This window comes from Melopsittacus undulatus, chromosome 8 (genome assembly GCF_012275295.1).
Source record: "Melopsittacus undulatus isolate bMelUnd1 chromosome 8, bMelUnd1.mat.Z, whole genome shotgun sequence".
In the NCBI taxonomy this organism is placed as follows: domain Eukaryota; kingdom Metazoa; phylum Chordata; class Aves; order Psittaciformes; family Psittaculidae; genus Melopsittacus; species Melopsittacus undulatus.
In genome coordinates, this window is record NC_047534.1 from 56,972,339 (window position 1) to 56,989,447 (window position 17,109).

Here is a 17,109-nt window from a genome sequence, read left to right on the forward strand (position 1 = left end):
TTTTTACATTCAACTCATTCGAACAAAGTTCTGTGTCTACAAAATCCATAGCAGAACAGCAGGGAGAGAGAGATGGATCTAATCAAAGAGAATTAGGCTGAAATTCAGTAAAGTAACTGTACAACGATGTCCTTGGTTTCTTATTTCCAATTAAAAGCAGCTTCTGAAGTGACATGCTGTGCATGAAAGATGTAACAGAATATTTAACATGTTTTCTAACTGATGTATTTCTACAGCACGATCTACTTCTGGTTTGTTTTCAGGTTTCTACCACTAAGTTAACTATTCTGAGAAGGAAATAGCCACTCGGGTGCCTCCACAACTGTTCCTGGGGTGGTCCAGGTTACTAATGATCTCAGACAACTGGAGTGCTAATGTACCTGTCAGTCCATTCTCTTTATTTTACGTATACTCATACAGCAATTCCTACATTAGGCTCATCACATATGATCATATGAGCTTTGGTCACAGGTCTTGACATCTTTCAGGCAACTATTCAGAGAATGAAAGTCTCATCTACACTACTCTATAGACAAAAATGTTTTGGGCATACTTCTGTAGCTGCCTGCATTCTTACACTGCTGTCATGAAATCATGAAAGAACTATTCATTTAAAATGCACAAAAACTAACTTTGGAATGCCATTCCAGAAACATTGCTCAACTAAAACACTGTTCAGGTATTAATGAGCAGGGTTTGTTTCTTTGTTTTTTAATGGCCTAAAGCTGTCAATCATCAAATCAAAAAGTCTTACTGGATGAAGCGAAGAGGTTAAGTATTACACACATTCATTCTTTTGCAGGTGTTGCTTTTACTATTAAGCAACAAGAGTGAGTACAAGACTGGTATGCCTTGGCGAGTGACTCACATGGGCTGATCTGATTTATAGATGTGTACTACAACGATTTGTTACAAACAATGATGAAAATTAAATGGGATCTGGATGATACTCCATCTCACATTCATACACAATTGTGGGTTAAGCCATGAATATAAACATCACTGCTGACAGCAAAGGAGTACTTTAAAAAGTGAATGAATTACTTGTATTTAGTTGAGTGCTTTGAAAAAGACTAATTACTGGAAGCACCTATCACAAATTAAAATCAAGATTGGTTATAAAGTGTGTATTTCGGACATTTTATTATAAAAGATAAGCTTAGCCAAGGAGGTCCAGCCACTCTGTGCCCACAATGCCTCTCCCACATTCAGCTCATTTGCTATGAGACCAGGCATACAGACTAGCATCTTACATGAAAAAGCTAACACTCCCATGAAGTAAATATGTAAAAGTGACCTAATTAATATCTACAGATATAACCCAGGCAGGCTGGAGACATTTGCACTGCTTCTATGTACTTTACTCTAATATGATCTTATTACCAGTCCCCCTGACACAATATAGCAAAAAAATGTCGCAGTTAAATCAGGTAACTAAACCTTCAAAATACTAACTCCTAAGAAACTGAATGTGTAGTCAATGCATTAACACAAAAGCACTGGGAAGACAGCTACTAGAAAGAAGATGAAGATTAGTAGTATCTGGAAAACATGGATATCTCTCCCACTAAGCACTGACTTGGAAACTTCTGAGTGCCGTTTCACTGGTCTGCTTACCACCAAGCAATGAGTAAGCCTCAACTTCTCCAAGAAACATTTAGAAATACAGCAAGTTTTCCTACAGGAAAATTGCTGAGGAGCAATCTGAGTGAAAGAAAAACATATGTTCAAGAAAGAAGGCAGATATTCTCACTGCTTCCCATCTGTGGTGTTTTAGAAGCACAAAGACACAGAGCTTGACCTGTGCGTGCAGCAGATTTTCAAGACCCTACCCACTATCAACAACCTACTCCTTTTCTCCCAGCATCTCCAATGCCCCACTGTGAAGTATTCTGGTTTTGCAATGGCATTAAACAGTAGGATTGACTAAGAAGAGAGAACCTTTTAGCTCACGCTCCTCTTTCTTTTTTTGAGCTTGGTATGTGCTCTTTAGATTTCTGTGGTGAGAACTTTGCCTGTATGTCTTACAGGAGGATAAGGTCTAAAAACCCTTCAGAAAAATCAGGCTGCTTCTACATCCCTTACTTTGGAACTTCACATCTGAAGATAGTGATGGAAACTCAGTAAAATGAAATGTTACCCTGAGTCAGTACCAGCACAATCAGATCACTGATGTGACCAAGAACGAAGGCTCTATGAAGGTTTTTGGAAGGCTTTTCCAGCTTGGATGGCTTTTTCAAAACAAACCTTTAGACAATTTAAAATAATTATAAATAGTAAAGTTTCCCAAACACTCAAGATGGGAACTGTATAATAATAAAAAGTTATCTTTTCCAAATAGGACTTTCGAATGTTGGTTTCTCACTTTGTCAATCCTGCCACTATTTTTCTATACATACATACCATACCCTCAGCAGGTTATTTCATACAGTATTAAGCAATACTGTATTGCTGACCAACACTGTTAAGAGTTGATTTAAGAGCTCAGTCATTGAACTGCACATTTTCAAGGTTATATGGTACATAATGGTGATTGGAGAAGAAAACATAAGATCACAGGGACTGCTCTCAGACAAAAGGAGAGAGTGAGTTATGAACTGATGAGGTCCAGGGTTATCTATAATCAACTCTTTTGGAACATGGACTACTCCATATTATATTTCAGCCTCATCAACAAGGATTCATCAGGCACATCATTGTTTGAACTGCTCATAAACTTGAACTCCTGGTACACTTCTGAAACCCAGCGATTGTCAGACATTGCTCCAGTTGGACTCAGCATGTCAAATTCTGAAGGAGGAACAAAACCAGGAGCTTCTTTGGCAACATCACCTACAGACTTGTCAATAGGTCCTACTAGCTGTATTATGCTACGCAATGATGACTGCTGCGGTTGAATGCACGAAAGCCAAGCCCTCTCCCAGAAAGGCTGTCCTGGAACTTTCCCTGCAAGGAGGACACAGGTTATGATTTCTCAACAACTTCCCCATCTGTAATCTTCCGTAACAGTTCATTAATTGATGTGCCCCTGTCCCAGTAAGCTTCTTGCCCTTTAAAGTCTCTGATCCACTGCTTCCTTACTGAAGGAACTCCTTGGTGTGCCCTAACATATGGAGAGCTGGTTGTTTGCAAGTGGTAGGAGGTAGACAAGGGAAGGGCAAGGAGGGGAATATTTTCCTGCCCAGGAGCTAGATGCTTACACCTTCTTGAAGCTGAAGTTTACAAACAAAAATTGATCTGTCATCAAACCAGAACTTCCTCTGCACATATTGTTTGTCTCATTAGGAATATGTTTTGGGTAAAGGTTTCTTTTGGGAGATACGACTAAGACAAGCAAACTGCCACCAGCTCTCACTGCACAGAGGGAAACCCCAGCTGCTTATGGCTAGAACTCCAAATCCCTACTTTAAGCTGTGATCACACATGAAGAGGGTAGGCTTTTGAGAACTTCAATAAACACAGGCCTGGCTGGCTCATGGTAAATAAACACAAAGGAATGACAAAACATGATGAGCATGTCCTATTTTAGAAACTGTGATTGGCAAAATGTGTCAAGTTGGCTTTGAGCTTTTCCATCAACTTCACAGTCCCAAATCCTTCAGTATCAGTTATTAGTTTAGCTCCAAATTCATAATCAACAACCAAAAGACATATAGAGCATACATGCAATTGCATTAAAGAAACAGTATGTCCATAATATTTTAGTAATAGATCTGCCACTGAAGCTTACAGAATACAGAAGCACTTACCAAATGGTATTTAAAGATTTACTATTTTAACATAAATTTTATATAGAATTTGCCATCTTTGTTTACTAACACAATCAAATTCAATACAAAGATGGGCAACAGCAAACACGTACCAGTTTTAAAGTGATTGTTATTGAAACTGTTTCCTCCATAAGGGAAGGTTTTTCTCTTTCTTTTTCTCCCCCCATTGGCATTAATGAAGACATTACATAAAAATTCTAGTTGGTATTGTAAAATAAACTAATCATTACAGCTACCATTCCACAGAAACCTGAATGCTTAAGGCATGCCTAAACCTCTCAAGCACACATGCAAGTAGCTGCATGCAGGGAACATGCAAACCCAACACCTACCTCCACTTTCCACCTTTGGAAAAAAATGTAAGCAGGTAAAACAAAGATCTTTCCCTTGACTTTCAAATTGAAGTAGAGAAACAAGCATGTGTCACCTGCCAAAATGCCTGCCTGTAATGCAGTAATTGCCCCTAAAGGATACGTGTCAAATTCAGCAATACTGAATCCCTCAGAGGGTGAGAAATAATTTCCTATTGCAACTGAACTCTCTACACCTGAAGAAGAAACAATGTTCCTGTTGTACTTCAACAAGGTTTCTCCTTATATACTAAAGCATCCTCTATTCCCACAGGGACTGACCCCATACACAAGGGCACCTGTAAGGCACATGCATCTTTGAAGTACTAACACATTTTTCCACTTTGCAGTCTGGTGTCTTTTAGTGATCTGCTGGACAGGTTTCATCACTAATTGATCACTGACATCACATTGATCTGCTGGACAGGCTTCATCACTAATCAAGTTGTGCCACTTCCCTCTTCTGCAATCAGTCTGCTCACCAAGAATTTCTGCTGTCTGAGGCATGACTTATACAAGGATTAAATTCATTTCAGAGTTCTTTGACGTGGAACAGAAGAGAGCAGGCAAAGAGAAAACCAGAAGAGTGTCTTAAGCAAAAAGAGAATTACTCAGAATTACAGTACACTACACTCTCTTTGGAGATAGCTCTTTTTGAAGTACCCTGTCAGACATTTGATTCAGCTACCATACTCCAACCGCAACCATCGACATCAGATACTTCATAAGAATACATAAACCCTCACAGATCAGAGCACCAAGTGCCAAAGGATATTGAGAAAAATATGTACATAGCCATTTGGTTACTTACATTGTTGTTGCGTGTTTCTACTGCTGGGAACTTCCTGACTATGAATTTGACAGCAGATTCCAGGTTTTTGTCAATAAGATAGGATGGTTTGGCTTTGGGGTCACCGCATGCCTATAAAAAAATACAATGAAGAAATGAAGTAAAACCAGAGTCATCATCTCAAGCTAAGTGAAAGTTGCAAGTCTGAAGACAAACTAGAGAGATTCTTTTCTGTTTGCTTGTTTTTAGTGAGCAGGTGATAAAATGAAAGGCAAAGTGCAGGGACTGTCACAGCTGAAATATGCAATGGGAAACAGTACAGAGATGCTCTTCTACTGAAAAAGATGCATGGAAGTATCAAAGCAGTTAGTGCAGAACAGCAGTGAGGGAAAACACTCAATCCTAAAAGAAGGAGGAAAAAAATGGTTTTCTTTTAATGCTATTCCTGGTTTGAGGTAGTGTTGTATTCATCTGGAGTTAAACTGTTAGAAAATTCAGGCATGTCATCATCTGTGGAGGACAGTGCTGGGCACATTAAATGATTCAAATATCCTTTGGGAAACAAAGCTAAGAGCCCCACCACCAATCTGCATTTAGTTTCTCTTTAAATTGTTAACTGCAAGACAATTTTCCATCTCACAACAAAACCACCAGTACTTGCCTAAAGTATCCTAGTTCCTTAGGTTAAGAAGTCAGGTTTTGCTCATTTTCTTTACTCCTACGGTAGCATAGGCTGGGCTTTAAAAGCAGCAATCAATAAATGTCATGAAATTCTGATTTAAACAGAAGTCACAAGTAGGTGTTAGGACTCTTAAATAACTTATATAGACACATCAGAACAGCTGCTGTGGACAAAGGACTGAGGAAACTCCTACTTCTTCCAGCTATAGTGCATGGTGTCAGACACACTACTTCTCAACTATGCTGACCAGCGAGCCAGGCTATACCATTTAGTTTGGGAAACATATTAAAAGCAGCACTACTTACATGGCAAGATTTGTGCTCAAATCGTATTTTCTCTCAAAGATTCATTCAGTTTTATAGTCCTCAGGGATTTGCAAAAGAGTAAAGTGTCTCATGCAAAACTAAATTACATGCTAGGCACTTCTACGCAACAGTGAACTCAAATGACAGCTCGTTTAAGAACTTTTCCACATTGATTTCTATGACCGAGTTGTGGACCGTAGAGACAGAAGTCATGGAGTATGAGACCGATTCTGAAAGCGGGCAAGCGGGCAAAGGGAAGGTGAAAAGCTTTGCAAACCTTCCAAACTTGTCCTTGCTGGGAAAGCAGTGTAATAAAAAGAGAGAAAAATTACATATAAACAAATTACTCTTAACTTCTAAAATACGTTACATTTAAGTGAACTAATACACTACTACCTACATCCAAGAGAACATTACGACCATCTGTTACCTAAGCAGAATACTTTCTACAGGGTGGTGATTACTCTAACACTCACAATCAACTCTGCACAACAGTAAAATTCTAGCGAGTACACATAGAGTGCTGTGTTACTGAGACATGTAACTGCTAACAGCACTTCCAAACTAAGTTCACGCAGGGAGAGTAAATAACAAGTAAAATAATGCTTTAACAAACACCACATGCAACTACAGGGGGGGAAACGGAGAGAAACTCAGTGAAGTTTTACATACCTGAAAAAGAAACGGTAGCCAAGAAAAAAAAAACAAAAGAGTCATTATTTTAATTTCCTCAAATTCCTCCTGGCAGTACATGACCATGATGCTGGATGCTAATGTACTGCTCTAAGAGTAGAATTTCCCCATTTGCTGATTTCCCCACAAAATACTGTATTTATAACGAAAATAAACTCAGCAACATCCACAGTATGTTAGCTACTCAATAGTTGCTTTGATATTCTTACAACAGCAAACAACATGTGCCACTAAAGACCTGTTCTTTACACACCTGAAAGTATTCACACAGTTTCAAAACTAAATTATACTGTAAATAGGCATTAGAAAATGTAACAGTGTGCTTCCAACTGATGAAGTTTTAATTTAAGCAGAGGTCATGGGTTTGTCAGAATCTGTCAGATTATTTAATCTGTTGTCCTTGCCACAGGATGACAGCTTCCTGTACTAAAAGAAGGATCACAAACTAAGAAAACACCTTCATAAAAAGTGTAGATTTGTGGCCTGTTAAGTTACAAGATGGTTGCTGTTAGGAGGCAAGGAATCTGTCACTGCTGGCTTCCTGAATTTCTCAGGCTGAATTCAAACACTAGCAAATAAACTCCTTATTCCTCCTAGCAACGGATGCTGTTCCTCCTATAAATCAGCTTTTCAATATGTTTATTAAAAATTATGTTCTCCCCAAGCCCTTACACATAGAACATTCACACAGACATCCGAAAACACAAACATGCACATCCTCCTGTGTCTCCAGGGGCTCGCTTCCCATAGATGATGAATATTATTATCAGTCTAACTGGCAATCCCCTCAATATATCTAAATATGCAAGACAGTGCTTTGCTCCTTCCCCTTGTTTGTTAACACCACACTTAAAGGAACCATAATTCTTCCTACTAATAAACTACTACATGTCGATCCATAGATAAGAAAGAAACCTGCTGCAAGATGTAAAAGATTAGAGGTATCCTTCATACATTTCAAAGAAAGCTGTACAAGCCTACCTACGTGGAATGAATAGAAAGAAGCCACCACTAAATAACAGGGTTAATTCTTTTTCCATTCCTCTCCCATATTCCACAGCAGCTCAGCTCCTTTCTAAGAACCAATACTGTTTCATTACCAGATGTTGCAGCATCAGTACCATTTTCATCCATGTTGTTACCTGCATTCACTATAACATGTAAAACACTCTACATAAGCTAAACCTTTCCTAAATGGCACACAGACCGATGAAGCTCTAGCTCACTATGGCTTACTCCAGAAAGCATAAAAGAATGAAAATAAAAACCCCAACCTTTGCACTTTCATGCAAATGTGGTAAGGCACATAACCAAATTTTGCACTGTAGAAAGAACAGAGACATTGAGGGCAATGGTCTTAGAATATAGGCAAGAAAGGTAGCTTTTGCTTTTTTCAGCTGTATTAATAAAAAAACCTCTTGTCACTACTGTAATACATTATATTGTGTAGATTTAAAATATATATGTATATGCATAATATGTATGTGTACTTATATATTATATATATGTATATATATAATATCATGTAATACATTGTGGTACAGCATATGAAGATCACTCTGCCATATACAGCTCCCTAGCATTCACATAAGTCTTTGAGAATTAGCCAAACACACTAGCCCTTTCTCAATCAGCCTCAAATATCACTGCTTCCCCTAAGAGGGCTGCAGTAACTCTTCTTCATTTCTTAATCTTTTTAAAATAAAACCAGAATGGCTGTATTTTTTGAGCATTAGGAAGAAAATCAGTGTTCTTATTAATGCAGCATTCATGGAATACAACTCGGAAGCTATGGAATTCCAGCTGCTTCAGCCCTGAAATATCATACTGGAAGAATCTCCCAGCAGTCATCTCTAAATTCCTTTGTACATTACTAACCAGCTGTCAACCAGTTATGCTGACGATGCAAAGCTACTGTTGGAGAATAACCTAAGTAATTAAAATAACAGAAAAAGACTCAAGCACTGGATTTCTATCAGTTTACACAGCATTTCTTCCCACAGCACATCAGAATGGAAGCTGAATAAGCTCTCAACTAAGTGAGCAGATACAATTCCGTGTATTCAGCTCTCAACAAGAACAATACAATTTCTATGGCTATGAGATTCATTGTCCAGAATACTTGCAATCATATGTACAGGTCATCAAACTTGAGAGATCAGACTACATGTACTGTTTAGAGATGCTTCACTATCCCATATGTTTTAAACTAAAGCAGCATTTTCCTACCTACCCTAATAATCTGGATAACTACATTAAATAAAACACTTAACATTTTACTCCCTACTTGAGGGCAGAGGATGTTGGAGGGGAACAACCACCACCAAAAAATCCATCAGCACATTTACTGATGTGACATGAACAGAAAGCAAGCTTATGTCCAGGTACAGTTGTTGTCAAAAGTCAGCACAGTGGGACAGAACACAGGGTGCAAAGTTGCCTTTACAACACCTAAACTTCCTTCTTTCACTTAAACCTGACACATGTCCGTGAGTCAGAACACTGGAAAGTACTGGCCAAGTTACATGGCATAGTATGGTTAAAAAAAGAAAAAAACCACAACAAAAAACCCAACAAAGTAACAACCTAAATACGTTACTATATTCTGGAAATACAGTAACATAAGTCCAACGTATTCCAAATTATTAGCAGGGCTGCTTCCCAATAAAGGGGAGACAAGCCCACTTGAATCAATAATGTCCTATTTTCATCCCCCAAAACTCCTACATCAGCAGATGGTCACAAAACATGTCATATTTTGCAGCAGTTTAACTTGATTTACTGTTACTGCAGCAGAGTCAAGATAAAACACTGCTGAGTGCAGTTCCACTGGACAGTGGCAACATACACTGAAGTGGTCAACAAATCCCCTTACCTTCAAGTTTCATTTACAAATGAGTTTCCATTAAAAACACATGAATTTAACTAGTAAATTGACAGAAGCTCAACAACAGCAAAACATACACCACCCCTGAGCTGTAAACAGAAATACACTAAGATTTCTCAAATTCAAAAAAAAAGGGAAAAGCTTCTGTATGTACCATTTATAGTTTACTACAGCATATTCTCTTGATGCTCAAAGAAGACGCACACAGTAAAACTGTTCTTCTCCTGTAGTAGCTGCTGGCGTAACAGACTTCACCTTAAAATGCAGCTATACGTTTGAAAGCCTGGTTTGAGGGTATGCATCCTATAAATGATGCTAAATAATACATGGCAAACAAACGTTGAAAGAGACAGGTTCATCATTAACTCTAGATTTCTGTAGGATAAACCACATTATTTATTCTCTTTCCATCGTGCATTTAGAATAATGAGATTACCAACTGACAATCTCCAATTTCTAAAAAGCAAAAGCTACAGAGAAGGAGAGAGAAAGACGAGCAATCAGTGAAGATGGAATGCTTTGAATAGGGGATATGTAAGGAAACTGTTCACATTGTATTTGTCTTAATATCTCTGATCAAGCCTACAGTAACTGCTTTGCTGTATTTTAGGCTTTGTGGAAGCCTAAGTTTATTATTTACAGGCTAGTCCAAGATAAGCTTTGTGAATGAAGCCTTGTCCCTCTTAACAGCTATGCAAGCAGATGCAAAACTCAGTTGGTCACACATGGACAAATTACTAGAGTACAGTTTAATACTTTTGATGGATAACATTTAACATTCCTACACCAGTATCACTTGGATAATCCTGGACTAAGTATGTAACTTTACTGATGCGTGCAGTTACATAAACAATACTTGTACAAAAGGTAAACATGTATTTTGAGAGATAAACTGTAATACTGCATTGCTCCCATGATCCAACAAGGATCTGGAATCAGAAGAAAGTCTCTAACTGATTTTCATACAGTTTCTATAGGCATTGGACATATCAAAAATGTAGCTCAAAATTACTATAAATTTAATGGCTATTGCATTTCACATGCACTAAGGTTCAAAAGTTTGAGAGATTTCATATTAATTCAAAATTACAATTAAAGGTGTTAGAAGCTAGCCCAGTGTCTCCTAAAGCTAGGCAAGGCATCTTCCCCACCATTATTTGTTATCTAGTGTGTCTTGAACCCCAAAGTACATACTTTATTTTAAATCCTAGTGTATCTCTACTCCAAGATCAAACCTGTTACAATGTAAATTCACATGAAATCAGAAGATAATGATAGGAAGAACCTTGAGAAACTGCCTACCCTACTTTCCTGTTCCAAGGCAGTCTTGACTGTATCTGTGTCACTCCTGGGAGATGCCTGCCAAATCTTTACTTGCAGGTCTCCAACTTTTCCCACTACAATTTAATTCACCATTTCTTTACCTCTGTGGCCATAAGGAATTGCAAAAACTATATAGCAGTCCTTAAATACTTAGGAGCTTGTATAGCTTATTAATTGACTTTAAAAAAAGTCTTCCATATCCTTAATGGGTAAAATTTTCTGCTCCCCTGGTCTTTCTTATTATTATGCTCTGGACTTTCTCCGTATCTCTCTTGAAAAGTGCATCAAATCAGTTTCACTGCAGATGAGTCTCAACACATACCATAGAGAAGAAAAGGATTACTCTCCTCTATCTTCAGACTATCTTGCTCACACATGTATAAAACCTCATGTCACCCCTGATATTCTGCAGTGACACTTAGCTGGCTCACCTTTGCCCTGGCAGGTGAAATGCAAAGGTGTCCTGGGTTCAGCAGCAGCAGTCATTTTCCTCCTTCTTAGTAGCTGGTGCAGTGCTGTGGTTTTTGACTTTCAGCCTGGGAGCAGTGTTGATAACACCGATGTTTTTAGCTGCTGATTAGTAATGTTTACTCTGACCAAGGACTTTCTGAGTCTCGTGCTCTGCCAGGGAGAAGGGGAAGCTGGGAGGAAGCAGAGGCAGGACACCTGACCCAGACTAGCCAAAGAGGTATTCCATACCACAGCACATCATGACCACTGTATAAACTGGGGGCAGTTACCAGGATGGGTTAGATCGCTGCTTGGGTCAGGCTGGGTATTGGTCAGCAGCTGATGAGCGGTTGTATTCTCTTCCCTTGTTATTTCCCTTATCATTATTATGATTGGTGGTAGCAGCAGTGGTTTGTGTTATACCTTAGTTACTGGACTGCTCTTATCCCAACCCATGGGAGTTACATCCTTTCCATTCTCCTCCCCATCCCTCTGGGAGCGGGAGGCGGAAGGGTGGGGAGTGAGCAAACAGCTGCATGGGTTCTGAGTGACAGGCTGGGCTTAAACCACAGCAAAGGGAAAAATTAAAGTTTCCCCACTACAAAACTTTCCCTAAAGTATAAAGAAGCTCCTTAATAAAATAAAGCAAGGCAATGCCCTCTCTATCCTGAATCTAAAATGTGAACTGAATTCAGGTGCATCTCCTGTGCACATGATGTTAAAAACCTAAAACTAGATTTAGTTTTGTGTCAACATAAGACAGGACAAAGAGTAGTAACTGGGAGGTGGGGAGGAGGTAATTCCTATTTGTAAATGAAGGAACAATGCAAAAGAATTCTGGTCATCTACATTTGATGCAAAAGGATAAATCCATCTGGTTTTCTCTCCGTGTATTTTAGAAGGTATCATGAGACACTTTTATATTGTATGAAAAAGCCATATTGTTTCTTTACAAAATTAGTTTCTCTTCTGAGTTAAAAATATAATGTGACCTGGTATCATCAATGTGACATGGTATTTGTGTTTGCTTCCTGAGTGAAGGAATTTGTCTTACTTGGTTTTAGTTGCCAGCACTGACTGTGACTTTGTTCAGGAGTTCCTCCTCCTACCAGTGGGACACTATTCGGAGCCATTCCCCCCAGATCACAGGCACAAACAGAGGAACATAGACTGTCATCTTCCAAGAACTGCTGACATTTATCAAGCACTGGAAGTGATACTGCCCCACCCTAAGATGCTTCCTGATAACCTGAAGACATCATCTGCTCTTTCCAATAGCAGCCATCCAATTCAAAAGTTATTGTTTGTGAGCTTTTCCTCCCAGCTCAAAGCTCTGCACTCCAGCTCAGAGCTCAGTGTCAACAGGGTGATCTAATCCTACACCCTCCTAAACTTCAGAGCACTGCAGACTGGAAACTTACCCTCGTTCTGCCAGCCACTTACAATCTCTCCTACTCTCTCCTGAAGAACACTGTGGTGCCTGAGCAGAACAGTGCGTTTGATCCACTGCTTCTATTCAAACCACTAATCAAACCACCAACTGGCTTTTACAACTGTCCCTGCAATGTTTAGGCTTTGTCAAGTCTTCTCCAGCCCAGTATCAGAACCTTTGGAAGCGTTTTCTTCATCCCTATCTCAAAAGCAGCACAAAAGACTAGTGAATTAAGACATGACTTCTATTCAGCCTTGGCTGGTCAACTGGTCAACTTGTCATAATTTTACCACAGCAGCAAACTTGATGCAGGCCCTTTTTCCCCTCACAGCATATGCCTTCCCTTGTTCTTTTGAAAAGAGCGTGTACTTTAACTGCTGCAGAAGAGAAAGTAAACAGGGAAAGTGAGAAGTGCTCAGTCTTTACAATGGCCAACAGTGACATCCTCAATACATGTAAAAATCCAATATTCCCACTACTGCATCTTTAAAGAACTAACTGACAACTAATCACCTGCTAAATGATTTTAAATGTGGCTTCATAGTAAGTTATGTGGTGCTCACAATAGGTTTTGAGACCACATTTTTTTGTTTGGAAAGATAAGGATCAAGGCAGCTAAAGCCCCTGCAAATACTGACTCTGCTCCTTATCTATGACTTCTGTTTGGTTCTGCAGTTTCTATCTAAGAATCAGTTTAAGATTCTCATTCTCCAGATACCAACCATGTAATCATCAGAATTGTGAAAGTCAAAAGAATTTGCTTATGACATTTTAAGAAAAAAATGTGGCACAAACCCATAAAACCTGCACCTTGAAGCACAGCAGAGCATTGCTAACAAAGCAATTAATGCTAGCTACAGACTCATCATGTCTGAATAACATATAATCTCAATAATTCAAAACCTCAACTTTCACTCCTAGCAGTTGTGTTGCACTACTTGGACATTGAGCAAAAGCACACTCTCTTGATTTGCTCCAGCTAAATCTCTACTTCAGGTATTTGAAGATGAAATCTTTCATTGTAAATACTTCCCGGTATGCAAGTGCTTTATAAACAAACAGAAGACAAGCCCAAAGAAAACAAGATTATTTCTCTGCCACCACTCCTGAACAATACTTATTTGACAGTACTGGCAATGTTACACAAAGCTTACCAACACAACCTCGTCTGCTCTGACAGGTAACCACAAAATCCAACCTTCATCTGAGCCAGGAGAGCATGAAGGGATCCTGCTGTCTTTGATTTACACAGGTTTAGTTGTAGGCAAGTGATGACAGAAGAGCTACATGGTAAATTATAATACAGTTGCTAGCCTGGGTAACTGAGGATGAATTCTTTAGAAGTAGAAGGTACAAACCAGAAGAGAAACCACAATGGCAGGATTCCCAAGTTTGAGACTAATACAGTACAAAAGACAGCTGAAAGCAGACAGCAAAGGATTATCCCTCTAAACAACAGCAGCAACAAAAATTCTACCTCTGTACAGATGTCTTAACACCACCATTACCTTAGTAACTCTGCTTTTCACGTTTTCCGTGTCACTCTCACAGGAAAAACTCCATCCATTCACAAACTATCTTAAATCCAACAAGCTTAAGCTATTTCAGAAGGCAGCAACAGCACAGGAGGTCAGTGAATAGGAAACGATGAACAATGAACAGCTATAAGCACAATGACATCAAACTTCAAACTTATGCAGGAAGACAAAGTATAAGTTTCTAACTGATTTTAACAACTTCGGCAATTCCTTGGGAAGTCAAGTTTTCCTGTTTGGGTTCTAACAGTCAAGAAAATTCTTGCTCCTTTAAAATCTCTACTCCCTAGATAGTATGGAGAGCAATCCATAAGGCAGCCTACGAATACTGCACCTCTCACTTCCTCTTATTAAAAATAGTCTTGACCATTTCCTTTAACCACAATACCACATATTGTGTGGGTATGTCTGGCAACTTGAGTTTCGAGATCATCTTCAATGGAGGAAGCTTTGAGAACCTTCAACAGCAATTCTGCAATTGACATTTTAGAGAGGGAAGGAGTATGTATATGGGGAAATAAAGAAAACCAAAGTGTTCCAAGCAGCCAGCTATGGAACTGCAAGCGATCAATTGCAAGACTTCTAGGGTTTACCATCAGACCTAGTCAGTTACCACTGCCAAGCAATGCTGATGGCAGCTTAAGAAAACAACTATTTGAATCACAAATCACTGCATGGATACACAGGGCTGTGGATGGGACACTTCCAGATCTGTAAAACTGTATGCCACACAATAATCAAGCTGCTTGGCCATGCCTCTTTTCTCTCTGTAAGACCTATGCAATTTCAGATTCAGGTCATAGCATTTGCAGGAATATTGGTAACACCTCCAGTGCTGATGCTCCCCTACAGAGAACCTATCCGTTTGCAACACTTCACTGGCACAAGGAACAGCAGAAGCAGTTACCACCATATGGGCAAATCTGCCCAGGACTCTGCCATCTAAGCATGCCAGCAGAAATCCATATGTAAGCACTGGACCGCTCAACACAAGCGTTCCCAAATCAGAACACTGGTCATAAACCTAGAGCCCAGACTCACAATGGGTAAGACACGGCTGTATATCCAGACAAGGTTTGATTCTTCCTGTCTTGTTTCCTGCCTTCTCCCCCCAAAACACTGCTGTGCTCAGCCTGCTCTTCATCGGGGGTATTCTTCTCAAAGCAGAACAAGTGCACACACAAATGACTTTCCTGATTTTACTTCTCCCATAAATAAGGAATTTCTGTTTTGTGTACAAGAGAATCTCACTTTTAGCAATTATTAAGTATACAAAACCACAAACTAAAAGGAACCTCGCTTCTATTTCAGACAGACAGGAATTAGAAACAATTTAGTTTAAATTCTTTATTCCCATCAGTGAAGATCTGCAACAAACCTCAAGTGCACATGAACTACTGACACTGCTTTGGATCAACACTGACTTCCGAATACTTCAATCACTTACTTCCTGTAAACACCACCTTAATTAAAATCCACCCTGCACTGGGTACAGCTAAGTAGCTCTCACTGCTTCTACAGTGCCAGTCTCCCATATGAGCAAAGCAACCTGACAAAGCACATCCCTGAGCTCAGATCTGTTAGGCAGGATCACCCCTGGCTTCAGAAGTCATCAGTTAAGCACCTCAACCTCCCGAACTCTGCTATTGCTACAGTGCAGCATGCGAATGGAGGAAAAATTGTAATAGGCTAAACTTGCTCCCTGCTTGAGCAGAATAACTAACGTTGTCTTTAAAATAATAGACAACCTCTCAGAAATAGCTGCGTTCAAATCAAAGCAATAAAATCCTAACCTATCCATTGCTAAGAGCGGACTGAGCAGCCGTACACATTCAGATGACGGATAGCACGTAAGGAAAATCAAGCCTGTAAGGATATCTGAAGGACCAGGAGCAGGGGACGGCCATGAACTACGTTCTTCCCTACGGGAAAGCACACCGATTACCCTCCGGAAGAGAAATTAACCCAGCTGGGAGGCGTACCCGTCATCCCCGTCACTACCGAGACCTGCCGCTCCCGCACGGCCCAACCACCTCACCCAGGCTAACCCCGATGTTCTCCATTGGGGGACACACACACACACCAGCTCTGGCACCCACGGCAGCCCCAAACATCTGTTCTACCTCACGCCGGGAGCTGCTAAGCAACCGCGAGCCTCGAACTTATTGCAATGAAACTTACTAATTTTACCCCAAATCCTCCCCTTCGGTTCCCCCCCGCGGCGTGGGAAAGCCCGTGCCGAGCAGCCCACTCCCGGCTCCGTGACTCACGGGGAGGGAGCGGCTCCGACTGCCGTGGGGGACAGGCCGGGCCTAGGCCCCGCCGCGGGGGGCGCCGGGCCTGCGGGCGCTCCGCGGCCCCGGGCCTCCCTTCCTCCCGTCCGACAGGTAACCGAGCCCCGGCCGCGGCCCCCGCCGCCCCGCAGGCCGGGTACCGGAGCGCCTGAGCACCACGGCAGCTCCCGGCCTGCCCGCCGGGCCCCGCCGCTAGGCCGCAGTGCGGCCGGGTCAGCCGTAAGCGGCGCAGCACCGGTAGGAGCGCCGGGCTGGCCGGGCCCGGCGGGGAGGCAGCGGCGGCGGCGGGGCTCGCGGTTCCACCCCCCGCCTCCCCGCCGGGGCCCCCGCACCTTCTTGATGTTGTAGAGCCGGGTGAGCATGCCGACGCCCCGGTCGTTCAGGATCGTGAGCTTCTCCGCCAGCTTCTGCTGGCTCGGCTGCAGCACGGACCGCGACATCCTGCCCCGGTGCGCCCGGGGCCCGGCGCCGCCGCCTCCCCTCCGTGCGCCGCCGCCGCCGGCCTCGCTCGCCGCTGCCTCCGCCGGGGGGCGTGGCCACGGCGGGGCGGAAGGAGTCACGTGGGGAGGGTCTCGGGCTCCCCCTGCCGGTGGCGCAT

The 17,109-nt window shown here is 41.3% G+C and overlaps 1 protein-coding gene across 2 annotated transcripts in view; it reads right to left on the bottom strand.

Moving 5' to 3' along the window:
• The window catches only part of NCKAP1 (NCK associated protein 1), a 55,765-nt gene extending 38,776 nt beyond the window's left edge, over positions 1-16,989 (bottom strand). For both annotated transcript variants that reach the window (XM_034065170.1, XM_034065169.1), the window contains exons 1-2: positions 16,844-16,989; positions 4,932-5,042 (exon numbers count right to left, since the gene is read on the bottom strand). In XM_034065170.1, the coding sequence (XP_033921061.1) occupies positions 4,932-5,042; positions 16,844-16,951 (219 nt within the window). In that variant the 5' untranslated portion in view covers positions 16,952-16,989. The remainder of the gene's footprint in view (positions 1-4,931; positions 5,043-16,843) is intronic.
• Between the last annotated feature and the right edge of the window lie 120 nt (positions 16,990-17,109).